This window comes from Arvicola amphibius, chromosome 7, assembly GCF_903992535.2.
Source record: "Arvicola amphibius chromosome 7, mArvAmp1.2, whole genome shotgun sequence".
Taxonomy (NCBI): domain Eukaryota; kingdom Metazoa; phylum Chordata; class Mammalia; order Rodentia; family Cricetidae; genus Arvicola; species Arvicola amphibius.
This window is the reverse complement of record NC_052053.1, coordinates 67,910,598-67,938,531: the sequence shown is the minus strand read 5'-3', so window position 1 is coordinate 67,938,531 and position 27,934 is coordinate 67,910,598. Positions and strand designations below refer to the sequence as shown.

Below are 27,934 nucleotides of genomic sequence, written 5' to 3'. Positions count from 1 at the left end.
GTTGGGGCAGGCAAGAGCTACACTCATAGAAGGTCTTGGGCAGTAGTTGGAAGAGGAATGGGTCTTGGGTGGGTGGCCTGAATGTTGGAGCAGTCAGGAGACACAGGTAGTCGTTGGCTGGGTGGTATTTGTCCTCTACTGGGAGGCCTGTGGCCCCCATGCCTCCTCGGTCCGGGCCCTGGGCAGGGAGCAAGCGCTGGCACTGGCCCTAACCTGCCATCTGGGCGCTGTCTGTCTGTTATGTAGCCCTGTCAGTCTGCTATAGAGCCGGACCGGGGGCGGACACCGGCGAGGAAGGTAAGAGCCGACCTTTGCAAGGAGGGTGTCCTCGCGTCTGTGTCCCTGGGCTGGGGCGGGCGTCGCACAGGTGGATGTATCCTGGATGGGCTGCCTGCATGCCCATCCCTGTATGCCCCGCCAGCCGGCTGAGGGCTGGGGTTCCCTGTGTTCAGTCTGTAGCCCGGTCTTGGCTGTAGCCTAGGCCTCAAGGGGTTGTCCTGCTAGTGCAGGAAATCTACTGTGTTTTGTGCAGGGCCGCCCCGCCTCAGGCTGGTGGATGAAACTTCCTGTCCTGAACATGTAGTATGCCCATGTTTTTCCTGCCTCTCTCTGCCTGCTGCTTCTGAGGCCAGTTTGAACACTGTCCTCCTCCTCCTCCTGTCCTGATGCTGAGCCCTATATTCTAGGGTTCCAGGGTATCTGTGGGAACCTGCCCAGAGCTCCTGAGCCACCTTGAAATGGGCAGGAGATGTGCTAGGCAGGAAAGTGGCCCTCCTGTGCTTGGTGCCCTGTACCGGGGAGAGCTAGCGTGGGGGTCAGGGCTCTCAGCTGCCATCTTCAGGGATGACTGAAAGGATCTCTTTGTCCTCTAGGGGAAGTGGAGGAAGAGGTAGAGAACCCAGAGATGGTGGACCTGCCTGAGAAACTGAAGCATCAGCTGCGGCATCGGGAACTGTTCCTCTCTCGGCAGTTGGAGTCACTGCCTGCCACCCATATCAGGTAGTTCTCGGGGCCCCTACCCGGTGTCCTGCTGCCTGCCCCTCCTCCTCTTACCCGTTCTTCTCTTCCAGGGGCAAATGCAGTGTTACCCTGCTCAATGAGACTGAGTCACTCAAGTCCTACCTGGAGCGTGAGGTAAGACCCATCCTACTGTCTTTTGGCCTGGCACCATGATGCCTGCCTTTTTAATGGTACCACAGCTCCTTCCCTACCCACAGCACCCTGTGAGCAGGATTCAGAGAAGTGCGCCTGGATCCTATTGGTCTTTTCAAGTGTTGATAGGCATTCCTTCAAGATGACTCCTATGTGGAGGTCTCAACTCTGGAGGAATAAATGGTTGGAACTGGTGAGCACTTCTGCCTTCTTAGCCAAGGTTCCAGGAGAAGAGTCACCTTGTCTTCTACCTGGGTGCTTGTAAAAAAAACCTTTGTGGGTATCACATGGGAAACAGAAGCCTACACAGGACATCTCTGTCCATAGTCTAAGTGACCTCAGGGCTGCTGGCCTTTGTGGGAATTGCTGCCTTTGGGGCAAGAAGTTCTTAATGTAGGGTCACTCTGCACATAGTTGGGCATTACCCATTAGATGCCACCCCCCCACACACACACCAGAGAAACTAGTGTCTCTGGAGAAGCAAAGTCCCTGAGTTGTAGGAAGGTCAGGTTTCTGAGGCTAGATGGCTGGCTTGTCAGTTACTCAGAGGGTGTGGCCTGTGAAAGGGACACTCATAGGTAGGAAGCAGGTGTGTCCCGTTTCACAGCACCGCCACTGTCACACCTCCATCACCTCCTCCACCACCTCCACCACCACCTCCACCACCACCACCACCTCCTCCACCACCACATCCACCTCCACCACCACCACCACCTCCACCTCCTCCACCTCCTCCACCACCTCCACCACCTCCACCTCCTCCACCACCACCACCTCCACCACCTCCACCACCACCACCACCTCCACCACCTCCATCTCCACCTCCACCACCACATCCACCTCCACCTCCTCCACCTCCACCTCCTCGACCTCCTCCACCTCCACCACCACCTCCACCACCACCACCACCTCCACCACCACCACCACCTCCACCACCTCCTCCACCACCACCTCCTCACCACCTCCACCTCCACCTCCACCACCACCTCCACCTCCACCACCACCTCCACCCCACCCCACCACCACCTCCACCACCTCCACCTCCTCCACCTCCTCCACCACCACCACCACCACCACCTCCACCTCCTCCACCTCCACCTCCACCACCTCCACCTTCACCTCCTCCACCACCATATCCTCCCTGGGACCCAGACTCTAGGGTTCTACTACTTCAGCTTGAGTCTTGTGGCCCAAGGCTCCCATGTACAGCCAGCTCAGGCTGGCCTAGAAGGGCCCCATTACCTATATGCCTCCAGGGAGTGCCATTGAAGTTTGAGAGTACCAGAATGGCAAAATATGGCCCGAGCTCAGCTCACACCCTCACACAGGGCTTGACTAAATGCAGTGCTCACTGTGAACCTACTCTGTAGGGATGCTACCCCATGTTCTCAGACATAGCCCCACTCCTGCCATGCAGAGCCCAGAAATAGTTGGACATGGTGGTTCAGCTGTTGCTACATGAGCCCCTTCAGGGCCACTAGTCTGAGCAGCCATGGATATGTTCTGGTGAGACTTTTTGAAGTCCTCCAGGACTAGGAATCTAAGCAGCCATGAGATGTGCACCGATAGTCTTCCAGGCAGGCAGGGCCTACGGAAGAGGCCGTGAAGGACTATTAGCTGCACAGGAGTCTAGGGAAGAGGCTGTGGTTGCTGCTGAGAATGTTTCTCCTGGGCAAAGAGGACTTTGGAAAGACCCCTGCTGGCAGCTGTGGAGAAGGCTGACTGCAGGATGGGAAGAGTCACAAGCATTTGTGAGCCAGAGACCAGTGGTAATATGGCACACACAGTGGCAGTCCCAGTCATAGGGCGGCACACAGACAGCCTAGGCAGGGTTCCAGGTGGTGGAGCCCATGTGTTCTTTGATACTGTTTTCCATTTAGATGTTTAGGAAACACGCAATACCTGAGTGATGAGAGGAGCAGGTTCCTGCTGCTTCTGGCTGGGCACCTCACTGCTGTGTGTGTCTGAAACCAGCTCCCCCTATACCCCGCCCCATACCTGTGGTTTACTAGGCATAACTACCAGTAGTCTCTGAGAATCATACTTTGCCTAGGCCTCAGCCCTCACAGACAAAGTCTCAAGAAACAGGGACTCTACTGGACAGTGGTGGTGCACACCTTTAATTCCAGCACGTGGAAGGCAGAGAGGCAGGTGAATCTCTGTGAGTTCGAGGCCAGCCTGGTCTACAGAGTAAGTTCCCTATCTCCGAAAACCAAAGAAGAAAAAAAAGGGACAGAAAGGAACAGGGACCCACCAAAAAAAGCAGCCTCTACCACAGAGAATAGCCAATGAAAGGGATGGCTAGTATGGTCAGACCACCCAGACTTTCCTACTACTGAGACTTAGCATGAAACAGGCTATGCTTTTTGTAATTCAGAGAAGTGGTATAGGGTCTGAACAGTGACAGGTCTGGGACAGCAACACTGTCCACTGGGTGGGCTGGACCCCTTAGAAAAGCAGCCGTCATTGACAGGTCTTGTATGTGGTACTAACACCCCAGTGCAACAGTTGATTGACAGGTCTTGTATGTGGTACTAATGCCCCAATACAGCAGTTGAAAGAAGTCATTTTCAGAGTGGTAGCAGGATTTAGAATAGGAGCTAGGAAAGGAGGCAGAGGAATTGGTAGTCATGGGGTGGAATGTAAAGATGAGGACCAGCAGCCCAAGAGCTGTGGAAGAGCTGGGCAACAGGTCTGGGGGCAGAGTGTACAGGTGCAGGTCAGGAACTCGAGATCACTGGGAGCACTGAGAGTCAGATGATGGGGTGGAATTGATCCCAGGAGACTCCTACTCAGAACCAGCACCATGCGCCCATGAGGAATGAGACTAGAGCAGTGGGACTAAAGCCTGAGGCAGGGAAAGGTTGAAAAGGGCTGTAGTGTGAGTTTCAGCCCAGTGACCAGGCACTGAGCTCAGTTAGCCATGGAAAGCTGCAGCCTGGTATGGTGTCCAGCTCTGTGCTTGTGCACCTCTGTGCTTGCCTGTCTGCAGCATGTAGGATTTATTCCTAGGTACCTTGGTTTTTGTTGCTCTCATAAATTGAATTCTGTCCCCGTCCCCCACACAAACCTATTTGAGATAGGTTATTATATAGCCCTGACTGTTCTGGAACTCATTGTATAGACCAGGCTGGCTGTGAACTCACAGAGCTTGGTTCTGCCTCTTAAGTGCTAGGATGCACCACTATGCTTGGCTTTTATAAGCTGAATTGAAATTGTTTCTGTGACAGAAAAACAGTGGTTTTTGTGAGGGGGCTGTGCCCGGTGACCTTGGCAAGCTCATGACTCATCAATTCTTAATTCCTAACCAGACGAGCACCTTCTGCAGCAGAAGTTTGAGGAGGGTCCCTCCCAGTGTTTGTTTTTTTTTTTTTTAATTTATTTATTTATTATGTATACAATATTCTGTCTATGTGTCTACCTGCAAACCAGAAGAGGGCATCAGATCTCATTTTAGATGGTTGTGAGCCACCATGTGGTTGCTGGGAATTAAACTCAGGACATTTGGGAGAGCAGGCAATGCTCTTAACCGCTGAGCCATTTCTCCAGCCCTCCCTCCCAGTTCGTACCTCATTTCTGTTGCTGTAGGGGCTTCTGCGCCCAGGGTCATGGGCAGGCAGGACACACACATACACACACACACACACACACACACACACACACACACACAAAACCGTCAGAACTGGACGGGCTTGTTGGGAGCAGCTGGAGGTAGAGAACTCGCCTGACGCCTGTCTTGTGTGGTGTTTTTCAGGATTTCTTCTTCTATTCTCTAGTCTACGACCCACAGCAGAAGACCCTCCTGGCAGATAAAGGGGAAATCCGAGTAGGAAACCGGTACCAGGCTGACATCACCGACTTGCTAAGAGAAGGTGAGGTTCAGGCTAGGCCAGGAGGGAGGAAGCTGGAACCTTGGTAACCTTGACTTCGGCTCTTTCAACACCTCCTTCCTAGGGGAAATTGGAATCCATAGGCAAATCAAACCCCAGAGCCACCTGTTGAACCCCTGTAGCTTTTTGATCTGGGATTTCCCTTTGGCGGTTCATTATGACTTTGGTTTTATATTGTTTCTGCTAGGCAGCTGCTCGGCCACATGCCACACCCCTAGCCCCATTCTTCGTTTTATTTATATTTCATGTGTGGATATTTTGCTTGCAAGTGTGTATTGGTGCACCACTTTTGTGCAGTGCCCATGGAGTCAGAAGGTGTTAGATCTCCGTGGCTGAGTTACAGGCAGTTGTGAGCTCCTCTGTGGGTGCCGGCAGCTGAACCCAGGTTCCCTTGAAGAGCAGTCGGTGTTGTTAACCACTGAACCATTTCCCCAGCCCTATTCATTCCCCGTTTTTTGAGACAGAGTCTCACTTATTTTACATAGTCCAAACTGACCTTGAACTTGCTGCCCTCTTGCTGCAGCCTTGAAAGCGCTGGGGATACAGCAGCAGCCACCACACTTGATTCATTGTAGTTTTTACATTTGTGTGAGATGTGTGTAGAGGTCAGAAGATCTACCCTGTGAGACCCAGGATTAGTTCAGGTTCTTAGTGTGCTTGTGGAGGTCAGAGAACAACGTGTAGGAGTCATCTGTTTCTAGCATGTGGGCTCTAGAGATTGAACTCAAATTGTCAATTTAAATGTCAAATTGTCTTGGCTATAAGCACTTTTGCATACTGAACCATCTCAATACCACCTCCTCTTTGGGGTGGTGTAAAATTACATTTATTTATTCATTAATCTGTATTTAGGGGTTTGGTGGTCAGAGGACATCCTGCAAGAATAGGTTCTATCCTACAATGATGGGTCACAGAGATCAAACTCAGTTTCTCAGGTTTGGTCAGAAGTGATTTTACCACCGCCAGAGCAGATTGACATCTACTAACTCTGACATAGCATCTGAGACTTGCAGGTCCCCCCACATCTTCCTTCCTAGCCCTAGCAGAATGATCTTATGAGCTCGAGACCCTGGCCTTTGTCCCCTAATAAAGTGCTCAGGCTCTGTCTCAATAGCCTGTCAGAGGTTCCATATCCCATGTAACTTAGCTCAATTTAAGAGAGTACTTAGTCTCTGAGGCTGTGCTAGTACAGTGCATTGCCGTCTCAGAGTACTTGGTCCTAATCAGCACATGTTCACGTCATTTTGCATGTCCTTCTCTTTACCTTTAGTGCTTTTTATTCTTTGTTTTCTGTGCTTATTAATCTCAGAATGTGGTGCTAAGCCCAGTTGGGTGGCAGCTGGGTGGGACCTGGCTTATCAAACAGCTGGCTCTCTGGGTACAAGGGTGCTTCCCTCTTGAGTTCTTTGTTCAGTAGACTGCCCATTGCTGACTTCTGTCCCATGGTTGAGTCTCTGTTACCCCGTTGCTGACACTTAGGCATCCTGATGCCCATGCACAGCCTCAGCCAGCCAGCTGCTGCCTGTGCTGGCCTCAGTTCAGCTTCTTCCCCAAACAGCCCCTGCTCTGAGGCTCTATAAGCAATCCTGAACCATGTCCAGCCTCCTGGGCTGAAGCCACAGTATCTGCTTTCTTAGCCTGGCCAGGGGAAGGGTTGGAGGAAAGTAACAGAGGCCTTTCCTGTGAAATCTACACGAGCTTAGGTTACACAGGGACCAGAGACTTGGCGAGGTCTCAAAGGTCAGAGGACCTCGATTGGAGCATCTGTTCTCCAGAATCCAGCAGTTCCATGTGTCCCAGGCATTTGTTGGCTCATTGGTGAGTGCTAGGAGAATCCATCCCTAAGAGAACCACTTCAGGGCCCCAGAGGAACGGCCTGCCACCGTGGCCTCTTCCCTCCTAGTACTCCTCTGTAGCCTCTTGACCCAAAGGCAGTTGCTTCCCATGATGTCTTTCTTAAAAATACTTACTTTTATTCATGTCTGTGTATGCCATGTGTCAGGAGTACCCACAGAGATCAGAGGTGTTTGTGAGCTGCCAGACATGGGTACTGGAAATTTGGGTACTGGGACTTGAACTTGGGTCCTCTGGAAGAGCAATACATGTTCTTAACTGCTGAGCCATCTCTCCAGCCCCACCCACAGTCCCTCTTTGAATTTGAATATGAAATTGAATACCTGCCTCCATTAACTATGTTGGAAATTTCAAAGGAGCAGTGTAGGTGGGAATCCTCTGGTGTTCTTTGCTTCAGTTTCAGACAGTTGCACATCATTTGCTTTGAACAGTGTCTTGGTTTTTGAAACCTTGGAATACTAAGTGTTACACACTGTGACTCCAGGTGAAGGGATCGAGTGCAGTCCACACCAAGAGAGAAACCTACCCACAACACTGGGGAAATGCCCCTGTTCTAGGCCTGCATAGGCTAAAGGTTATCAAATCCATCTGTGGACCGTGACTGCAAGTGTTCAGTAGACTGCTCAACCATGGGACAGAAGTCAGCAATGGGCAGTCTACTGAACACAGAACTCAAGAGGGAAGCACCCTTGTACCCAGAGAGCCAGCTGTTTGATAAGCCAGGTCCCACCCAGCTGCCACCCAACTGGGCTTAGCACCTGATAATGATACAAGCTCCTCAATCCTTACCGTGGTCCATACTGGGACCGTGAAGTCCATGGTTTTGCCCGCAGAAGTGCGGTGGTGGGCTTCCTCTGTGGTCTGCCCTGCCCTGGATTTAGGGCCTAGAGATAGTAACTCTTTAAGAGGACCAGAAATATCTCCTTGGAGACATCCAGTCCTTTTATTAGAGAGCTTGCTCCGTGCCCTGACTTGGAACCCAGTACCCTGCAGGGACTCAAGTACTGGCTGTTCATGGACACATGGTGCATTGATGCCAAGGACCAAAGGGGAGTTGATTGGATCTGATGCAAATTCTGAAGCCTGATACCTTCATTAAATTATGAATGTAGCCCTTGGCTGGAGAGTCAGACAATGGATGATTGTGGGATTTCTCCTTGGGGCGTCTCCCTAGAGTCAGGCCTGGCCAGGCTCACAGTACAGTTCACCAGACTCTCGGGTGCTGCTGTGTGCTCTTCGTGATTACAGTTATTTCTTCACTAATTGTCGCGTAACTCCCAGAGTAATAGAAATCGAAGAGTAGGGTGCCTGACACCTCCCCTTCCCCAGGTCATGCCCAGCCTTGGTATTGGGTATGTATAGGATATACAAGCCCGTCCCAGGCCAAGTGCCATTGTAGGTTATGTGTATGTACATATGTACTGCCCCCCTCCCCCCCGCCGTCAAGCCAGTACTTTCCATCACCTGGGGAAAAGTGATACCGTGGGGCCTGGGAACAAATGGAATTTTTGGTTTCACTCTGGAGTGTTTCCCACAGCCTTTTCTGCTCTAAGTGACGCTTGTTTCCCATAGGTGAGGAGGATGGCCGTGATCAGTCAAAACTGGAGACCAAGGTGTGGGAAGCCCACAATCCACTTGTGGATAAGCAGATTGACCAGTTCCTTGTAGTGGCCCGGTGAGTCCAATAACCAGGGGTAAGCAAGTTGTTGCCTGCAGCATGGTGGTGGGTCTTGGGGACATGGGGCCTTAATTTGTACATCCAACATGAAGTCCATGGTCTCGCCCTTGTTTCCTGCTCAGACCTTTCCCTGAGTATGGATGCAACCTTTTATGGCTGCAAACGTCCCCGGGTTCCTGCAGATCCCATGACAAGTATACCTGTATGTCTGGGCCTCTGTTCTTACTGTGTGCCCTGAGGTCTATCTCCACCATAGGCAGGCACTTCTCCTAGGACTAGGCTAGGACCTAACTAAAGAGCTCCCAGCTGTCTGAGTGGGTGGCTGGAGGCTGCTTGAATGAAGGAGATAGGACCCCAGAGAACCAGTACTGAGCCCACAGGGCAGTTGAAGCCCAAGTGAATTCCAGCATGGCCCAGGAGGAGGCCTGTCTACCTTTGCCACAGACGGTGAGGCTTGGCATCCCCAGGTCTGAGAGATCTCCAGCAGACACAGTGGAGATGGAGAATTCTCCTGACCAGCATCGAGGCACTTTTTGTATGTTCTTTACCCTGACTCATTTGCACATGGGAACTCATATGCCACCAAATTGCTCATGCAGCTTCTACCTGGCCTCCTCTACAACTGAGCCCCAGAGACCCTTTGGTGGGTGTGCCACTTGGGTCCTGGCCCTCACTGACTTGCCTGGTGGAGGCAATCCCTCCAGGTCAGCTCTGGTGGTTAGTGAATCTCCCTCTCCCCAGCTCCGTGGGCACCTTTGCACGGGCCCTGGATTGCAGCAGCTCCGTGCGGCAGCCTAGCCTGCACATGAGTGCCGCAGCAGCCTCCCGAGACATCACCCTGGTGAGTGGGTCACTGCCACTTCCCCTGCTTTCTTCTGGGGTCCAACAGCCACAGAGGCATAGAGGGTCCTAGCAAGGAAACTGAGGACTTCTTTCTTCTGGTACACCTTAGATTTGTCTAACATATGCCAAGGGAGTTAGGGAGGATTTCCCACCCAGGAGCCTTGGCAGCCACTAGATTGTTACCTTGAGACCTGAAAGAGTGGGGGGTCACATCCCAGGTTGAGGAAGATACTCCTTAGGGCCTGGGGACAGCCTGGACCCAGGGGAGCCCTGCTGTCTTACAGTTCCATGCTATGGACACGCTGCACAAGAACATCTACGACATCTCCAAGGCCATCTCAGCCCTCGTGCCGCAGGGGGGGCCGGTGCTCTGCAGGGATGAGATGGAGGAGTGGTCAGCATCAGAAGCCAACCTTTTCGAGGAAGCTCTGGAAAAATATGGGAAAGATTTCACAGACATTCAACAAGATTTTGTAAGTGCTTAAGTGAGGCTGTGGTAGTTGCTAGCCAGGCCCCATCTCTCACCAAGGAAGATGCCTGTGCCTGCGTCCAGGCCCCTGCCCTTTCAGTCTGCGCATAGGCACTCACTGTGGAGTTAGGATTCTACTGTGGAGGAGCCTCTCTTGGGGGCATCCTCAAGACTTACCAGACTCATCCTCAAAACTGCTTGAACTTGTTTTGTTCTTAACTAAGTTGAGCCTCGCTCCTATGTAAATCATAGTAAAGACTTCAGGGTCTTTACTATGAGAGGGCCTAAGCCCTCAGAGTCCCCAAGTCCCCAAAGGATTGAATGAATAGTGCTAAACTTGACTGAAAGCCTGCAGACACTCTGGTGAAGGAGATGAGTCAGCTGGGCTACCTTCTCTACAGCCTTGAGGTTGTAGTGAGTAGACTCTGTTGTCCATTGGGAGCACTGCCAGAATAATAACAAGGCTAATAAGCATGTTGAAATATTTCTATAATCCCAGCATTCAGGAGGCTGAGATATGAGTTTGAGACCAGCCTGGGTAATAGTGAGAACCTGCTACAAAACCAACAAACTTAGCAGCAGCAAGTCCAGACCAGGGTGGGAGAGCCAGGAACATGCAGAGTGCTGGCATAGGCATGGACAGGAGGTTTGAAGGACCGACAGTCAGAAGACATAGCCCAGGAGCCCCAGGAGCTGGTCACTCCGTGGCCCACAGAACCCACAGTCTCCCCTAGACAGCCTGGCATGTAACTGGATTGAAAAACCAGCCAGGCGGTGGTGGTGCACACCTTTAATCTCAGCACTTGGGAGGCAGAAACAGGCAGATCTTTGTGAGTTCGAGGCCAGCCTGGTCTATAGAGCGAGTCTTATGAAAGCCAGAGCTGTTACACAGAAAAAAACCTGTCTTCAAAACAAAAAATAATAAATAAAGTGAGCATAACCTTTATAGACAAAAAGTAGAAGAATGGGATAGAAAGAAAACAGCAATTAGAACAGAGCTGGCAGCATTTGAGGGAGGGCTGGACATGGTTGCTCCAATGGGTGGACAGCCCTGTAGAATCGGCACATTTCTAGACACCATTCTGCAGATAAACTGAGTCTGTCAGAGACTCAAAAGAAAGGGTTGCAGAGCCACCTGCTGGAGAGCAAGGCCTACTGGCCAGAGGATCAAGTGAACCAGATACAGAAACAGGATTGATTGTCCACAAAACAGACAAACCCAGCTTTTGTGTAGCCCCATGCCACAAAACACACTTTCATGAGTCTGCTCTCCACCAATTGTTCATACAAATAAAGCTGGTAAATATTAAGAAACAGAGATGACATTTCTAACCACCATGCTAGACTGTAAAGACCAAAGCCCTAGTCTTGGTATAACTCAGTGGTATAATGCTTGATTGCGTGGGCGATACCCTGGATTTGATCCCCACCACTGCCAAAAGCAGCCCATTGAGCCCTTTGAAATTACAAGTGCCATTTTTTAAACAGCAGCTTGAGGTGAAAAGATTTCAGTCACTTGGCATGTGGCCCAGGAAGCACTGGAAGAGGAGCAGGGTCAAGGGGCTCTACACACTACTGTGTGCTGAAAGATAAAGGCCACCCCAGCCCTCAACACTGAGCGAAATACTAAGGGGAAGGATAAAGAATCTGTGTAAGAAGCTGTGGCGTTAACTACCCCAGAGAAGCAGCACTGCTGGCTTTCCCGCCAAGGAGAAGTACAGCATTGGCTGTGGGTGGCGCAAGAGCCTCTCGCCTTGTTTTGGACCCTCTTGTGCTACCAGAGCAAAGCACTGAGAATGGTGACACAGCCGTCAGGACCTGCTTTTGTCTCGTGGTGGGGGCAGAAGGGCAAGACAACAAGGTCTGCCAGTCTTGTCCTTTTCATGTCTGGTCCTTAGTAAGGACAGAACTAAGTTCTTGTCATCTCATTCAGGTTCTATCCTGAGTTTTCAAGGGAAGGTCAGCCACCCACTTCCTGTTGTTCACAAGCAGGGGAGAGGATTTGTTGTTGTGTCATTAGTGGGGGACCAGAATTGACATTCTTGCCTCTGCTACCCTACTCCTTACCTTTGTGGGTAGTCCTGTTTCTGCCACCCATGATGTTGCCTTCTCCCCCGCAGCTCCCATGGAAATCGCTCACCAGCATCATTGAATATTACTACATGTGGAAGACTACCGACAGATACGTCCAGCAGGTGGGCCATCCCCCTCTCCCACACCACATCTACCTCATCCTTCCCCACAGTCTCCATATAGTCACATTAATTTGTTCATACCTTCCCTAAGCACTGGAACAAAGAGGAAGGAGCAATGGTCCCTAGAGGACTCAGAGACTGGGGGGGAAGGGACATTACTGAACCCTAGCCAGCCTGACACCCCCACTTCCTGGTCCTAGGTTGGCCAGGAGGGCAGCCATGAAAAATTTTCACAAGTCTTTTCCAAGGGAGCCAGTGATGGAAAAACAATGGTGTCTCCCTGCTGCCTTGGCCAGCCTGGTGAACTCCCTAACCCTTTGTTTTGTTTTAAGAAACGTTTGAAAGCAGCTGAAGCAGAGAGCAAGTTAAAGCAGGTTTATATTCCCAACTAGTAAGTTCATTCTTATTTTCCTGGGGGCCAGTGGTAGATGGGCAGTGGGTGTGGGACTCTTAGAATCCATTGGGGTCAGGTGGCCTCCTGAGCTAAGTCAGGGAACCTCCGTCACCCTTTTCATGAGCTTCTTAGCTGGGGAGGAGGGATGAGGATTCAAATTCTTTTGACCCGGGAGTCAAGCTGGGTTTAGTGCTCAGCATATTGGGGCATGGAGTTTGGCAGCCAGAATACAACGGACAAGGGGCACAGGGATGTCTGTTGGGATACAGACACCCCAGGGCACCTGTGACTGATCCTTCTCCTCCATCAGTAACAAGCCAAATCCAAACCAGATCAGCGTCAACAGTGTCAAGGCCAGTGTAGTGAATGGCACAGGGACACCAGGCCAGAGCCCCGGGGCTGGCCGGGCCTGCGAGAGCTGTTACAGTAAGTGCTGTACCTGACACCCACCATGGGCAGCAGGGGCCACGGGAATGCTACTGCGTGGCTGTGGCACTCATGGAGCCCCTGAAGGCCCCTGTGCCCAAACCTGGAATGACTCACCATAACGGGGCTACAGTGGTGGGGGGTGGTTTGGAAGTCTTCCTCAGGAATGTGAAGTGGACCTACTTTGGCCCTGGGCCACTGGGTGGGATGGTTGGTGGTTGGGGGGACACTGGGATGCTCTCTGCACCGTTGGTTCTGCTTAAGAATCCGTCTATTTCCAACTTTGTTGTCCGTAGCCACACAGTCTTACCAGTGGTATTCTTGGGGTCCCCCTAACATGCAGTGTCGCCTCTGCGCATCTTGTTGGACATATTGGAAGAAATATGGTGGCTTGAAAATGCCAACCCGGTTAGATGGAGAGAGGCCGGGACCAAACCGCAATAACATGGTAAGTGTGACATGCCATACCTGTCACCTGCTGCATGTAGGCCTCAGGTCCTTGGCCTCCAGTCATGGTGCTGTGTTGGGGTGGTGTGCCCCATTTCACAGAGTCCCCATGGCATCCCAGCCCGGAGCAGTGGGAGCCCCAAGTTTGCCATGAAGACAAGGCAGGCCTTCTACCTGCATACTACCAAGTTGACACGCATTGCCCGGCGCTTATGCCGTGAGATCCTACGGCCATGGCATGCAGCACGCCACCCCTACATGCCCATCAACAGTGCAGCAATCAAGGCTGAATGTGAGTCATCCCCTATTCCCTTTCTTGGCGCCAGTAGAAACCACAACCAAGCTGAGTGTCCAGGTTGGGGTAAAGGTCAGGACCTTGATTCTTGGGGAGTATAGTCCTTCACTCTACCTCGTCCTCCTGTAGGCACGGCACGGCTGCCCGAAGCTTCCCAGAGCCCACTGGTGCTGAAGCAGGTAGCGCGGAAGCCCCTGGAAGCTGTACTCCGGTACCTTGGTAAGCTGGTGGAAGGGTGGCACATAGCTTTCTAACTCTAATCCTAGCAGCCCATCTCGGAAACACTGCATGATCACCAGAACTGCCCTTTTGGCCTAAGTTGCACTGTGCCAGGCTCAGGAATACCCACAGAGAACAGTGCTGCTTTCTGTCCCCTTATTGCTCCTGAGTCCTAGGCCCTTTGTTTCTAATCTCTCTGGCTACCCAGTAGCCCTGTGTCCTATTTGAAACAGAGTTTCTCTGTGTAGCCATGGATGCCCCAGAAGTCACTCTGTAGACCAGGCTGACCTCAAGCTCACAGAGATCCTCCTGCCTCTGTTTCCCAAGTATTAAGATTAAAGGAGTGCACCACCACACCTGACTTCTGACTAGGGTTTATGCCAGGTGTAACCCAACCTACAGGTCTACCAAGACAGGGTTAACACCTGCTACCTGCAGGGATGCCTTTCCCCAACGATCAGACAACATTGCAGTCCTTTTTGAGCCCTTGGTGGTCAAGGTGCTCTTCTGACTAGCAGCCTTGCAGGGATAGTGCCTTACTCGTGTTGATCTGGACACTGTTGAGATCTCTAAGCAGTGCTACTGACCATTTAGAAATGGCACATTCTGAGGTTAAGTCAGACAGTTGGGTTCACTTGTTTGCAGTGTTTAAGTGGGTGTGATTTAGTCCTCCAGCATGGAGGTAGCAGTCCTTCTAGAAGGGACATTCCAGAAGCATGAGCTAAGTGTGTTCATTGCAGACACAAGTGTCTTTGGCTTTGCTCCCTATCCAGGGTCCTAGGCCCCAGGGCCAGCCTTGCCCTTGTTCTGCAGGAGGATGTGGTCAGTGCTAGGATCCGCCCTCTGTGGGGGTAGATCCTTGCTCAGCCAGCCAGGCAGCTCAGTGTCTGGCCAGTAGCCAGTTTTCTGCCTTCAGACCTGGTGGCCTGGATGTGAAGGCTGTCTGATGGGGTTGCTGTGTTTATGGGCTGTGTCTGGATCTTGTAAGCTCTTAGCACTTACCCAGCTTTCCTGTCCAAGGCAGCGGGCTCTGCTTGGCTGTCATCCCTCCTGAAGATATCCTAGGTAGCCCTGCTGCTATTTTGATCCCCAGCTTTAGGCTGCTCTGGTAGACAGTGACTGCTTCTTTCCAACCTAGTCAGTGGGGCTGCAGGGTGGAAGGTATTATTACTGCATGGAGCCTCTGTACTGCTGTTTCTAATGCCCTTGCCTCTTTCATGCTCACAGAGACCCATCCCCGACCCCCTAAGCCTGACCCTGTGAAGAGTTCGTCCAGTGTGCTCAGCAGTCTGACCCCTGCCAAGTCAGCCCCTGTCATCAACAATGGCTCCCCCACCATCCTGGGCAAGAGGAGCTATGAGCAGCACAATGGGGTGGATGGTGAGTTTGAGCTGCAGGACTGTCCCTGTGAAGAGGCCAAGCCAGGGCTGGCCCTGTAAGGAGGTCAGGCCTACAGGGGGCTGTGGGACTAGCCCTGGACCTCCACGTGACTTTTATTCAACAGGCTGTCTTAGTTGATGGTGTTTTCTCTCCCTCTCTCTCCTGTCCCTGGGCACTGCCAGGCAACATGAAGAAACGCCTCTTGATGCCCAGTAGGGGTAAGGCCTGGGGCGGCCGCTGGTGGGGTGCCATGGCCGAGTCCTGTCGTGATGCCTGTGTGTGCTGTCTACTAGCAGACTGGGAGGTTCAGGGCACGTACAGGGGCAGCCCACACAGACCCAGGCCACAGTCCATACTCCTGTGCTCTTATAGACTTACAACTTGGTAGAGGGCCCATGAGCCCTGGGTCTCTAGCCTTGGCCTGAGCCCTGAGTGGACTGTCCTTGCATGAGGGCCCTGGTGCCCCCACTGCTGTCGCGCTGTGACTGCTCGCATGCCTTCAGCCTTGCTTGTAGGGCCGCTAGTGCTACCTGCAGTTTTTGTGTGCCCTGCCTGATGGGGATAGTAGGGATGGGTTGGTGGCTGGGCTACATATGATCTTTGTATCTGCTGACGGTTAGCTGAGATTCTCCTGACGGGGAAAGGACTGTGGGAAATGAGCCTGCTCTGGACCTGAGAGGTATAGCACCAAGTCTGATGTCAGTGTGGGGGTTAGTGTTTAAGGCTGGACCCGTGGATAGCCAGGAAAAACTAGCCAACCAGCATGAGCCCGCTCAGGCCCCTCCCAAGCTGTCAGGACAAGAGCCTAGGGGATAACAGTAGGCAGTGACTGTCCAGTTGTACCTCAGGACATTCCTCCTCAAGGTTGTTTTGGAAGCTTGCCAACCGTCATGCACCCAGGCAGACATCCCTTTTGTCTGGCTGTGGGATTGGCGTGTTACTGCACCTCAAACCAGGGGCACAGGCACAGCTTTTCCAGACCTTGCTTCTGGCTCTATAAAGAGCTGTGCACTTCCACTGAATTTCTCAAAGTCCATTATACAAGTATGTCCTGCAGTGGGGACCCAACCAGGACCTGCTGGGAACTCGCTGGCTCTGTGAGTGGTCTAGACAGCTCAGGCCCCAGGTCAGAGGTTCTAGCCACAAGAGAAGTGAGTGTCCTGAAACTGTGAAACCAGGTCTCAGTACTAGATCTAGCCTAGGAGCCACGCACCGGCCCCACCCTGTGGTGCTGTGGTAGGCCTCAGGATTCAGCCTTGCATAAGCAGGGTGGATGAGAACTCTGGGCAAGGCGTTGGCCCCTGGCACCCTAGGTTCTTAACTCACTAACCCCCGCCCCATGCTGCCTGCTGCTCTGCCTTGCGGCTTAGCTGCCATGTGCATGCCGCTCACTCTAACTCTAGTGTGTATCTTCTCTCTCTGCCACCTCATCACTCTGGCAGGCACTTACCTGGGTAAGTAGCCTTTGTGGTAGGGCTTTTTGTGGGCACAGGGTTGGGGTCCCAACAGGTGCCATGAACAAGTCATCTCTGCCTGGGTACTGTAGGCCAGGAAGTTGGGGTGCCTGACAGCTAAATGGACTTGTAGGGGGAAAGGCTGGATCGAGGGTGCCAGAATAGGATAGAGGAGGTAGGACAGGCTCTCACTTCTTAAGAAACTGGCCACGCCTGTAATCCCCACCTTTGGAGTCTAAAGATAGGAGGATCTCTGGTTCCAGGTAACTGAGATATATGTTTAGACTCAGTCTGAAAATATAATAAGAGTGTTCGATGATTGACGGATTGCCGTGGGGTTCAGTGGCACTGGCTAGGCCTAGTAGAGGAGTCCTGTCTTGTCCTCAGCTTGGGACCAGGCCATTCAGAGACCTGTGCCAGCAGATGTCGGAGGCAGTGATTCCTGGGTGGACCCATCTGGACTCCTGCTGACAGAGCCTAGTTTGTGCCTCTCAGTCTCATGCTATTGACATCTCAGTTCATTTTTAGGCCCTCAGCCTACAAACATCTATTGGAGTCAGAATAACTGCTTTTAGCATGTGAGCAGCCGGCAGACAGTGACTGCCCCACGAAGGGAGAGGGCTGATGATGCACACACAGCTCTGCAGGCTGTTGCTTGGTACACACTAGACTTTACCTGGTGGAGCGGGGTAGCTGTCTCACATGAAGGAGCCAAACAGCCAAACTGCTACATCTTCTGCTGGCCAGGTGGCCCTCGGGGTTGGCAGAGCTATAGGACCATCTGGGCTAGCTGAGAACCTCTTACAGGCCCATTGGGTGTGGGCTTTGCTAGAGGGGTGGCCTAGGAAGGATCATCCCTCACCTCCATCCTAATGGTCTGCACTTGGAGGCATTGGCACGCGGTGTGGGTGCTGAACATGTTTCCCCTGCTCTGGCCTTACTCTGTGTTCTTTTTCATCAGGTCTGGCAAACCATGGACAGACCAGGCACATGGTAAGAGTGGGTGACAAGAGACTTCTGTGTGCACGTAGCCCTCAGATGATGAGGAAGTGGCCTAAGTAGTCCCTCTTCCCCAGCCTGGCCAGGCTAACAGGGAGCCTAGCCCCAGAACATTGAGGCCTGAACAATCCCCCAGGAGCTCCCTACCTGGGCTGGGTGCTTTACTGTGGAACCTCGAGGTCCAGGAAGTTGGGCTCTTGGGCTGAGACTTGTAAAGTAAGGCTGGGCACTATCTTCCTGTGTTCGTATCCACCTCTTGTTCAATACAGGGACCAAGTCGGAATCTCCTGCTCAACGGGAAGTCCTACCCCACCAAAGTGCGCCTCATCCGTGGTGGCTCCCTGCCTCCTGTCAAACGGCGGCGAATGAACTGGATTGATGCCCCAGACGATGTATTTTACATGGCCACAGAGGAGACCAGGTTGGAGCCTTTCCTGGGACGGGATGGGAGTCTTCAGCTACCACCTTCTGGTTTTTACTGGCTCACCTCTTCCCGCAGGAAAATCCGCAAGCTGCTCTCATCCTCAGAAACCAAGCGTGCTGCCCGCCGGCCCTACAAACCCATTGCCCTGCGCCAGAGCCAGGCCTTGCCGCTGCGGCCACCCCCACCTGCACCAGTCAACGACGAGCCCATTGTTATTGAGGACTAGGCAGCCCCCCCGCAGTGCTGTGCGGCCTGCCTGGGCCCTCCATCAGAGGCCAAGCGGCCTCCCTCCCCCACCAGACTGCTGCCCACCCCACCCTCTGTTTCCGTAGTGCCCCAACTCCCGCCCTCACATGCAGAGAAACTGCTCCTCTGGTGGACATGCGGGGGAAGAAGTGTGGTCTAACTTATTCCAAGACACCGAGGAGTCTTTTTTAGCTTTGTGTTTACTTTCTGGCTGGAGCAGAGATGAGGAATGCCCGGGCCCTGTGCTACAGGACTTCTCACCCGGGGTGGGCTTTAAGGTTTTGTTGTGTTCTGTTGAAGGTGCCATTTTAAATTTTATTTTTATTACTTTTTTTGTAGATGAACTTGAGTTCTGTAACTTACACCTGGAATGTTAGGATTGGTGAGGCCAGCAGCGACCAAGCTGCCTGGCAGGGTTGGTCCCTTGTCTTTTCAAGTAATTTTCATATTAAACAAAAACAATGAAAAAAATCTCATAAAAAGGAAAACCCCAGCAAGCCCTTCTGTGTTCTTTGTTCCAAGTCATTCTCCTGGTTTAGGGCCTTGAAGCCACCCTGCCCCAACATCTGGAATACCCTAGGGCCTCCCTTGGCAGGTACACGGTCAGGCCCAGGAAGATGGGCAGTAGCTACAGGTCAGGCCAAATGCTGCTCAGCTCAATCCAAATGCTGCTCAGCTCAATGCTGGGGTCTCAGTCTGGAGTGTACTGCTTCGAGACCTGTTTCTGCAGGTGTTTGGCCCGGTGCCTGCTGCCCTTCCCAGAGGAGAAGCAAGGGGCTGACTGGTGATGATCTCCACTCTCGATGTTGTGCTAAAACTGACTCACGTGCCACAATGGGAGCGGACCCTACCTGAAGCCCTACAGCTTTTACAGCCAGGGTTTACCCAGGTTGACTTGGCACAAAGTTTGAGGTTCGGGGCCACCCACTGTGCCCCAGCTGTCAGGCCTGCTGACCGAGCAGGTGTGCTTTTCTCAAGTATTTACTCAGATTTCTGCTCAGAAATCTTATCTCTGCCTAGAGACAGGTGCAGGCCTGGCCAGCTACTGGAGGAAGGAGGGCTGGCTCTACAAACCATCATCCCTCAGGCTGCTGCCTCAGCTGGTCAAGAAAAGGGTCAGCCAGTCCCTCCCTGGGAGCAGTGGGGAATTTTGGCCTCTGCCTCCTGCTTCTCCTGCCCTACTCAGGCGCCTATGATATGTGGAAATCTCAGATGGGGGATTAAAATAGAAACCACTTACGTTCCTACTCGGTATAGATAAGGGGGTGGTATCTTTGCCTTCCTGAGCCTGTGATGGGGCTTATCAGGGTGACAGGCTAGGTGTCTGGGACAGGGCTGTGACATGTACCCCACCTTCCTAGGGTCATTTAGCTTCTTCCCCCAGTTGGTCTTGGTCTCCATCTTGTCCGGTACTGTTCCAGGACTGTTCAGTCTTTAAGGGCCTTCTCTGAGTCCTTTTCCCATGTGGGAGTCTGCTGGGAGCATGGCTCTCAGCTCAAACCCCTTCTGATCTAGTTCCCTTCTCCTCAGGCCCTTGACTCACCTCAGTGCCTCAGCCAGTGCCCACTGCAGCAACAAGCCAAGTGTGTCAGGTTATGTGTCCACCTCTGGCTGCTTGGAGATCAAAGCCAAGGCGAAGAACAGGAAGTGAACATAGGCTGGTGGGCCCAGGGAAGTACTCTGCTCTATCCTGAAAATGGGCAGGGGACATTCTATGGGGGTCAGGCACTCATGACCTGAGGGACTGGCACTGACTTGAAGACCTGATCTAAAAACAGCCAGCATACCTGCCCAAGCCATGTCTTAGAACCTTCATCCCAGGCCTTGCATGCCTACGGCCTAACTGTCCCAGCCCAGCCATGGGTTTCCTATAAGTAGGTCTGTGACTGCTCTAAGGACAGGACACATGAAAATATAATTTACAAGATATTTTGTTTCTTGCCGGGACCATAGAGAAGAAATGTAACCTGCTTCACATCCTGCTGTCTTCCATACTGCATGGAGGATGAGAAGATACAGTAAGATGGTTTGATTGGGAGTCAGGGCACCTATGTGTCCTGTCTGAACAGAACCTGGCTATGAATGAAGGGGTCATGTCCAGGAAGGCACTGTGGAGCCACGTACCTACCCCTTCCGTTGGCTGGTTTGTGTTCAGAGGTGCCTTTCTGTCCCTGCTCACGCTGTCCTGTTACTGCCCTCTTGCCCTCCACAGCCTCAGATGTGCCGGCCAAGGCCACTGTTTCTGTCATTGGCCCATGTGCCTTTTTGCCAGACACAAGACAGCCCCATGCACCCCCACTCCTTGCTGGATCCCCTCCTCACCCTGGGCACATAGCCAGTATTATGTGCCATTCTTTTGGAGGGGCCTTGTTCCTATCCACTCTCATCAGGGCTGGGCACACTTGAGGCCTTTTTAGAAGACTGAGCCTAGCCCAGTTAGCTCTGTCTTTCACTACAAATATTAGGGGTGGGTGGTTAAGCAAGCTGTCCGCAGGACTCCTGAGATGGGGAGCTGGGAAAGACAATGAATGCTTGGGTTGGGAGTCCAGCCTGAACAGGAACCTGGCTATGAATGAAGGGACCCTGTCCGGGAAGGCACTGGGAGGCCGCCTAAACCTGCCTCTTTCCTTGGCTGGCATGTGTCCAGAGGTGCCCAGGGGGAACTGGTCAGGCTGGTCAATCAGGCTTGGAGGGGGCAGCACGTTTCTGAGCTGTTGTCACCATGGAAATGGCAGTAGCTGCAGGATATGTGTGCAAGGAAGGGGAGAGGCCATCACATGGAGCGATAGTAGTAAACCAGGGATCACCTGAGACCACTTGACTCCCAGTCCTTGGGCAGGCAGAGAAAGGAAATATGAGTGTCCAGCCCAGCAGTGAAGACAAGGGTGGGAGTGGTGTTTCTGGAGTCGGTTGCCCATACTGGGTCAGGTCATCAGGGTCTGGGACATAAAGGGTGTTTGTTTCCCAGACTCAATGTCCAGGTTTGGTCAAAAGGCCTGGGTCCTCTTTTCGGTTCCTATCTCCAGGAATTACAGGATGGAATCAAAAAGTAGGAGGGGCCAAGCAAGCCCCTAGTGGGAAGGAGAAATGGGAGGGGGGCTGTTTCTGAGGACTAGCAAGGTGGTAGACAGGATCTAGCTGGCAGGATTTCCAGTTCTACCACCCTACAAAATACACAGGGAACAGAATTCTGGGAGTCCGAGACCCTGGCCTGAGGAAGACCAGCAGCAGTTGTGGGCTTGGGGCGCTCACAGGTGGGGGTGTTAGCTCACACCTTGGTGCAGAGGAAACTCACAAGTACCCTGCTCCCCCTAGGATAGAACAGAGGAGGAACCTTAGGGCGCAAGTACACCTGCTGCCTCCTCAGAGCCCGCACTGCCTGTTTCTACCCCGCCCCCACTCATCCCAGTGGTTTCTTAGGCTGTTTTTGGAAGTGGTGGCAGCTTACTAGTGAGCCGCTCCCGCCCCTCCTTCAGCACCACAGACAGGACCGCGGCGCCCCGCCCGGAATCCAAGGCTTCGTGCTTCTGTTCGCCTAGGCCGTTGCTATGGAAACGAGGCAACAAAGGGAGGCGGCGCCCGGGAGGCGGGAGGGGGGCATCCCGCGGGCTTCTCGCACCCACTCCTTACACGAGCCACACAAGGGGGGTAGGGGCCTGAGGCTGGAAATCCCAAGTCTGTTCTTCAGCTAGAGGCCACGATGTTGCCTTGTAAACCGCGGGCGATCCCTGTAGACACCACCTCACTGCGGGGTAGGGGGCGCCAGGCCCGGCCCCTCCGACCCTGGCAGGTGCGCCCCGCCTGCCGTGCGCTTAGCTGCTGGCGTCTTGGGGGGCGGGCTCCTGAGGCCCCGCCCAGGTCTCGGAGCCAATTGACATCCGGAGGCGGGCGGGGCAGACGCGGGCGGCGGCGCAGAGACCAGTTCTGGTGGAGGGCGCGGACCTACCGAGCACAGGGACCATGGCCTCCAAGTGTCCCAAGTGTGACAAGACCGTGTACTTCGGTGAGTATCCGCCCGCCGTCCACCTTCGCCTCCAGTCCCCTGGCGCAGAGCCACACCCCGTTGTGTACATGGATCCGGGTGCGTAGCCATGGTCCGTGGGATGTGCGGCCGGTAGCTAAGCTCGCCACGCTGCCCACGCGGGTGCGGCCGAAGGCTCGAAGGTGGAGCCGCGCCGGGCAAAGGAAGCCACTTGGGATCCTGGAGAGGCTGTGGCGTCGGGTGGGTCAGGAAGCGATTTGTAGGCTTTGGGCGAGGTACGCAAAGTCCTGGTCTGCCGGGACCGGGAGCGCCCTCCTCGCCAGCCGCATGTTCGGCTCATCGCCCTTCTTCAGCGGCACTGTTTGGGGAGGGATCCAACGAAGTCGGACGTCTGGGACTGGTCCGATAAGATTCCCTAGGTCCCGGCATCTCCGCCTCACGCTGTTGCTGCCTACTAGACGACACGTGGATCCAGTAGTGTGACCCGGAGTAGTGAGTGACCCCAGTCCTCACTCCGACCTCTGCCCAGACCGCTGTACCAGGTCTGGGTTCTGCTGAGATTCCGGATTTAGTCCAAGCGGGGGCGACCTCGGCCTCTGCCTCTTACATGCCTCAGCTTGCTCCCTTTCTTGGCCATTTGCCTTGGCAGTTTCACCCGGGCGGGGTGGGGCACTGGTGACACGTAGGTCTCCGGAGCTGCAGAGTGTTGAGAGACTAGGACCCTGGGCTCTGGAAGCTCAAGGCCATCAGGGAAAAGAGGTATTAGTATGCAGGAATGTTTGGTTCCTGCTAAGGTGGCCTCTGAAGGCAGTCACCTTTATCAGGCATCCCGGTTCCCTGAACTGCTAACCTCCTGGAGCTATGCTCCTGGCTGAACAACTTTTCCTGAGTAGCAGCCACCAAAAGATAGACTCAGGGCCAGAATAGAGGAAGACTTCGGGCCTGAAAATGACCATCTCAGTCGTGAGTGTCCAGGTCAGTGGACTTCTAAAGCTGACCGGAGGAGAGGAGAGGCCACTTTTGTTTGTTCCCAGAGGGGAGGGACAGGATTTGGCTTGGAGTTGTTCTGGGTGGCCTGAAGCCAGGGGTTTCCTGTTGCCTCCTGAAGGGGAGGGACAGAATGTCTGATTTCAGTCCTTTTCCTACCGAGGGATGTCGGACAAATCTCAGGGTGAGGACAGTCCTCAGGGCCATTCTTCATGACTCTGCCTCTGGCCAGGCAAGCTCTGGGCTCTCTGGGGCCTTGGCCAACAGGCCACCCAGAAAAAGCTTTCTGCCTGCTTGGGCGCCTCTGGCTCTCCACAGAAAACAAAGGCTCCTCAGTCAGTTGGCCATTGTCCTATGGGGAGGTGAGGGGTCCAGAATGCTGCTCTTTCCACCCAGCTAGGCTGTGCTCCAGCTGTCCACATCTGAGTAGACTTTAGGCCAAAGGGACCCCAGGTTGCCCTCTAGAACATGTGACCAGGTAGGCGACCATCCCCTCCCAAGCTATTAGGCTCAATCGATGCCGCATTCCCAGTTTACGTCTGTAATGGGGCCATCGACCCAACCAGTGGGTCTGAGGGTCAGTTCCCTGCCCCCACGTGGCCCAAATCCCAGAGCTGGCCAGAGCAGAGTGGTTTTGGCAGCCTTGGGCTGCAGCTGCCACAGCCACTGATGGCCATCCCAACAACCTCCTTATCACTGCACTGAGAGAGGATGCCAAGCAGGCATGGGAGCCAAGCCTGCTTCTGTCCAGGTCGCTCTTGCCTGTTCTGGACATAGCAGGGTTCTGGATCACTTGTGTCTTAGAATCACAAAGGGAACTAAGTGATACTGTTCAGGGCAAGGGTCTGGGGGTTCCTGGAGGAGGCCCTGTCCTGTCCATGCACAGCAAGTTAGGGCTGTGGAGAGCCAGGCTTGGCCACATGGTGGATCCAGGCTTGCTGCCCAGCAGCAGCACCTCCTAGGGGTGGGGGTGGGACTCTCAGTGTAGGCTGCGCTCCCTAGTATTTGCCAAGGTTGTCCAGAGAAGGCTTGGCCCCGAAAGGACCACTAGACCACTCTTGAGAAAGGAAGGCTGGAGAGCTTTTTTCTTCTATCCTGAGTACAGTGCCAGAGCCAAGCAAGCATAACACCCCTCCCGCCTCCCCCGCGGCCGCTCTGCTCTGGCCTGGCCCCTTCCCTTTGGAATTCTGGCTCTGCTCTCAGCTCAGGCCCTTCTTCCTGCCCACTTCTCCACCCGTTTCCTGCCCTACTCCCTTGGGGAGGCCCAAGCTTCCGTCCATTGGGATGTGGCTCAGCAGTCCTAGCTCTGGAGGTGGTGGGGGGGAGCATGCTCACAATCCTCAGCTGCTGATCACAAACCTTTGGCGCCAAACTGGCAGCTGGAGGCAGAGGGTGGAGGGAGAGATCTCAGGCTTAGGAGAAGGAAGCCAAATAGGGCTCTGCGGCTACCAGGACTGCTGGTCCCTCACCGGGTGCTGAAGAGCAAGGGCTGTCGTCTCAGTAGTGGGGCTTTCCCAGCTCGCCTGGGCTTTGCAGGGAGGAGCACAGGTGTGAGGAGAGGCACTATGAGTGTGAGGTAGGTGTTTCGAGGAAGGAGCAGGTAGAAACAGGTGCAGTCAACAGACATTGAGGGGTTAAACCACTTAGGCATGAGCAAGGAGAAAAGACTCCAGGATGGCTGATGGATGGAGTCTCTGTTAACAGTAGCCTAATCATGGAGCCACCTTGGGCGGGGTGGGAGTGGAGTATGATATCACCAGGTGGTGTGAAATGGAGGGATGCGGGCTTCTGGACTACAAGAAGAGGAACAGGAATGCAGCCCTGACCTCCTACAACCCACAGCCGAGAAGGTGAGCTCCCTGGGCAAGGACTGGCACAAGTTCTGTCTCAAATGCGAGCGCTGCAACAAGACACTGACCCCTGGGGGCCACGCTGAGCATGATGGGAAGCCCTTCTGCCACAAGCCCTGCTATGCCACACTGTTTGGACCCAAAGGTAAGCAGGGTCTCAGTCAGGGGCAGCTCCTGTGGGTGCTGGGTGGGGTAGGGGTGTCATCTGCTCCTACCTCCTCCTTCCCCTCCCCTGTGCCACCCCTAACCTGGAAAGCCTTGAAGCAGCCTTGGGAGGAGTTCTGTGTAAGGGATGGGGGGTGTCAAAGGCCTCCAATCCTTAGCCTCCTGCTGGCATACTTGCCACCTCCAGGCGTGAATATAGGGGGCGCTGGTTCCTACATCTATGAGAAGCCTCTGGCTGAGGGCCCTCAGGTCACTGGCCCCATCGAGGTCCCTGTGGTGCGAACAGAGGAGAAGAAGACCAGCGGACCCCCCAAAGGTCCCAGCAAAGGTGAGATAGGCTCTGGGTGTGGGGGTCAGATATGGGTGGCCAAGGTCCCCCCTGACCTAACTTCTCCCTTCCAGCCTCTAGTGTCACTACATTCACTGGGGAGCCCAACATGTGTCCTCGATGCAACAAGAGGGTGTACTTTGGTAAGTGCCTACCCAGTCTCCTGATTCAGGGAAACTGTGCCTCAGGGTAGGGGTTGCCACCATGACCATCCTCCTCCCTTCCAGCTGAGAAGGTGACCTCTCTGGGCAAGGATTGGCACCGGCCCTGCTTGCGCTGTGAGCGCTGCTCCAAGACGCTGACTCCCGGCGGGCATGCTGAGGTAAGGGGTGCAGTTGCGATGCAGGAGCCAAACAGGTCTTAAGGAGGGGACAGGGAGGAAGAGCATACTGGATTTGGGATTCAGGAACTGGTAAGGTGGGGGTGGGAACAGGAAACAAGGAATTCTGCTGCTGCTTTGCCCCCTGACCTGGGATTGCCCTAGGCTCTATGGACTGCGTTCTGGCCACTAGAGGGCAGATCTGCAGCTCTCCTTGGAGCTCTACCATCCCTGTCAAAGGGGGAGGGCAGGCGCACGAACTCTAAAGCCCGAGACATCAGGGAGGCGACTCCTACATTATGAAGGTCTCACTGCATCTGGGAAGTAACTGTGTGTGGGGGGGTCTGTGCTCAGCACTCTCTCTCTGCTGCCCACAGCATGACGGCCAGCCCTACTGCCACAAGCCTTGCTATGGAATTCTCTTTGGACCCAAGGGTGAGTATAGTGGGGGCAGAGGACACGGGGACCTCTTTCCTTCCCCGGATCCCTGTTTGTTCCTGCTCATCCACCCCAGCCACTTTTCTCCACAGGTGTGAATACCGGTGCTGTGGGCAGCTATATCTATGACAAGGACCCTGAAGGCACCGTTCAGCCTTAGATCTGCAGATGCTGTGCTCGGGGTCCCTTACTTGACCCTAAGGGAAAGTGACTTGCTGCCTAGTCCTGCCTCAGTGTGTCTTGCCTGCAAACCCCAGGGCCTAAGTGGTGGAGGAGGAAGCCTCCTGGGTAGTCTCCAGAATAGCCCAGAATTTCAGCCCTATTTCTTTGTGTGCTACCTCGGCATGTTCTATGCTACCCATTGTCCCCTTTGTGTCTGTGTACCTCCATAGTCCATGTGTCCTGTGCCCCTGTGCCCAGCATTGTCTCTGTCCCTGACAGCTCTCCGAGGTGGCTATCCTATGATATCCCTGTTGCCCACACCTGCCCACCAGTATTATTTATGCTCTGCTTGCCGATGATGGCATGAGCTCACAGCATTCCCAGGGTGGCAGCACCCCTGCAAGGAGCCCGCTGCTGGTTCCCACACTATTCCCTACCTACCCCTCACGTGGTTCACAGCTACGGAGACTTTTGCTGTCAATAAATGGTTTGGTTTGAGGATTGCAGGACCCAGTGTCTTGTGTGGGGGGTGGGTGTGAACCCAAGACAGTGTCCCTTTGTCCCTTCACAGATGTCCCTTGTACTCCTGGGCCCAGTATTGGTAGGGATGGAATCCAGAAGCGTTTCTGAACTGGGGTGACTGATTTAGGCATCAGCGCCAACACTGAAATGTGTGGGAAGTAGGGAAGGGGCTGCTCTGGGCAGAGGTGAGACGGTGCCTTGGACAAGGAGGCCCGATAAAGTACAGATGAAATCCGCAGAAGACAGTTCTGAGACACGCAGAGGTGTGGTATATACCCGGAGATGCAGCCGGGACCCTGGGACACAGCAGGCACTGTAGCCTTCGGTGTATGTACACAAGCAGAAGCCGTGTGATAAGACCTGGAGACCTGTGACCAGAAAGGTCTTGTGCAGATCGTGGAAGGCTGGTGAGAGCTGAAGTGGAGAACAGGTTAGGGTTGAGCTGAGAAGTCCATGAGAGATTAAGGGTGCAGTCTGACCAGGGTCAGCTATGGCCATTCCCTGCTATGTCCACAGGGCAAAGTTTTTTGACCACTTTGACTAGTCTCTAGTGGGTGGACAAGGAACAGAATGAGGAAGGTCGGCTAGGCGAGGGCCTAGGGATTCAGGTGACTGGGTGTGTAGTGAATCCTGTCTTCCTGGCCCAGGATCTGGAACTGGAACCCCTTCTTAGACAGTGGGTGTGTCCTTCCCTCCACTTGTTTTTCCCCGAATGTCCACTAGACGGCGCCCCTGTATTTCAGCTTGGTGCTTTGGGAAACATTTCTGATTGGCCCCATCTATTCCTGCTCCATATGCAATCCAAGCCTCACTCAA

The 27,934-nt window shown here is 53.7% G+C and overlaps 2 protein-coding genes across 9 annotated transcripts in view; both read left to right on the top strand.

Moving 5' to 3' along the window:
* Nucleotides 1-18,858, top strand: part of Mta1 (metastasis associated 1) — a 38,884-nt gene extending 20,026 nt beyond the window's left edge. For 3 of the 8 annotated variants that reach the window (XM_038338175.2, XM_038338176.2, XM_038338174.2), the window contains exons 4-21: nt 247-297; nt 873-999; nt 1,071-1,134; nt 4,907-5,024; nt 8,469-8,571; nt 9,316-9,415; nt 9,702-9,890; nt 12,007-12,081; nt 12,414-12,472; nt 12,786-12,901; nt 13,198-13,349; nt 13,451-13,640; nt 13,773-13,862; nt 15,090-15,242; nt 15,425-15,460; nt 17,658-17,689; nt 17,965-18,116; nt 18,195-18,858. In XM_038338175.2, coding sequence (XP_038194103.1) covers nt 247-297; nt 873-999; nt 1,071-1,134; nt 4,907-5,024; nt 8,469-8,571; nt 9,316-9,415; nt 9,702-9,890; nt 12,007-12,081; nt 12,414-12,472; nt 12,786-12,901; nt 13,198-13,349; nt 13,451-13,640; nt 13,773-13,862; nt 15,090-15,242; nt 15,425-15,460; nt 17,658-17,689; nt 17,965-18,116; nt 18,195-18,345 — 1,958 coding nt within the window. In that variant the 3' untranslated portion in view covers nt 18,346-18,858. Of the gene's footprint in view, nt 1-246; nt 298-872; nt 1,000-1,070; nt 1,135-4,906; nt 5,025-8,468; nt 8,572-9,315; nt 9,416-9,701; nt 9,891-12,006; nt 12,082-12,413; nt 12,473-12,785; nt 12,902-13,197; nt 13,350-13,450; nt 13,641-13,772; nt 13,863-15,089; nt 15,243-15,366; nt 15,461-17,657; nt 17,690-17,964; nt 18,117-18,194 lie in introns of those variants that run through there. The other 5 variants (XM_038338177.2, XM_038338178.2, XM_038338179.2 and 2 more) reach the window with 5 other exon arrangements.
* A 3,396-nt stretch (nt 18,859-22,254) lies between these two features.
* Nucleotides 22,255-27,102, top strand: LOC119819963 (cysteine-rich protein 2). Its single transcript, XM_038338182.1, has 7 exons — nt 22,255-22,368; nt 25,177-25,329; nt 25,537-25,677; nt 25,752-25,820; nt 25,905-25,999; nt 26,374-26,431; nt 26,527-27,102. The coding sequence occupies exons 1-7, from the start codon at nt 22,326-22,328 to the stop codon at nt 26,592-26,594; spliced, it is 627 nt and encodes a 208-aa protein (XP_038194110.1). The 5' UTR covers nt 22,255-22,325; the 3' UTR covers nt 26,595-27,102.
* Nucleotides 27,103-27,934: the final 832 nt, after the last annotated feature.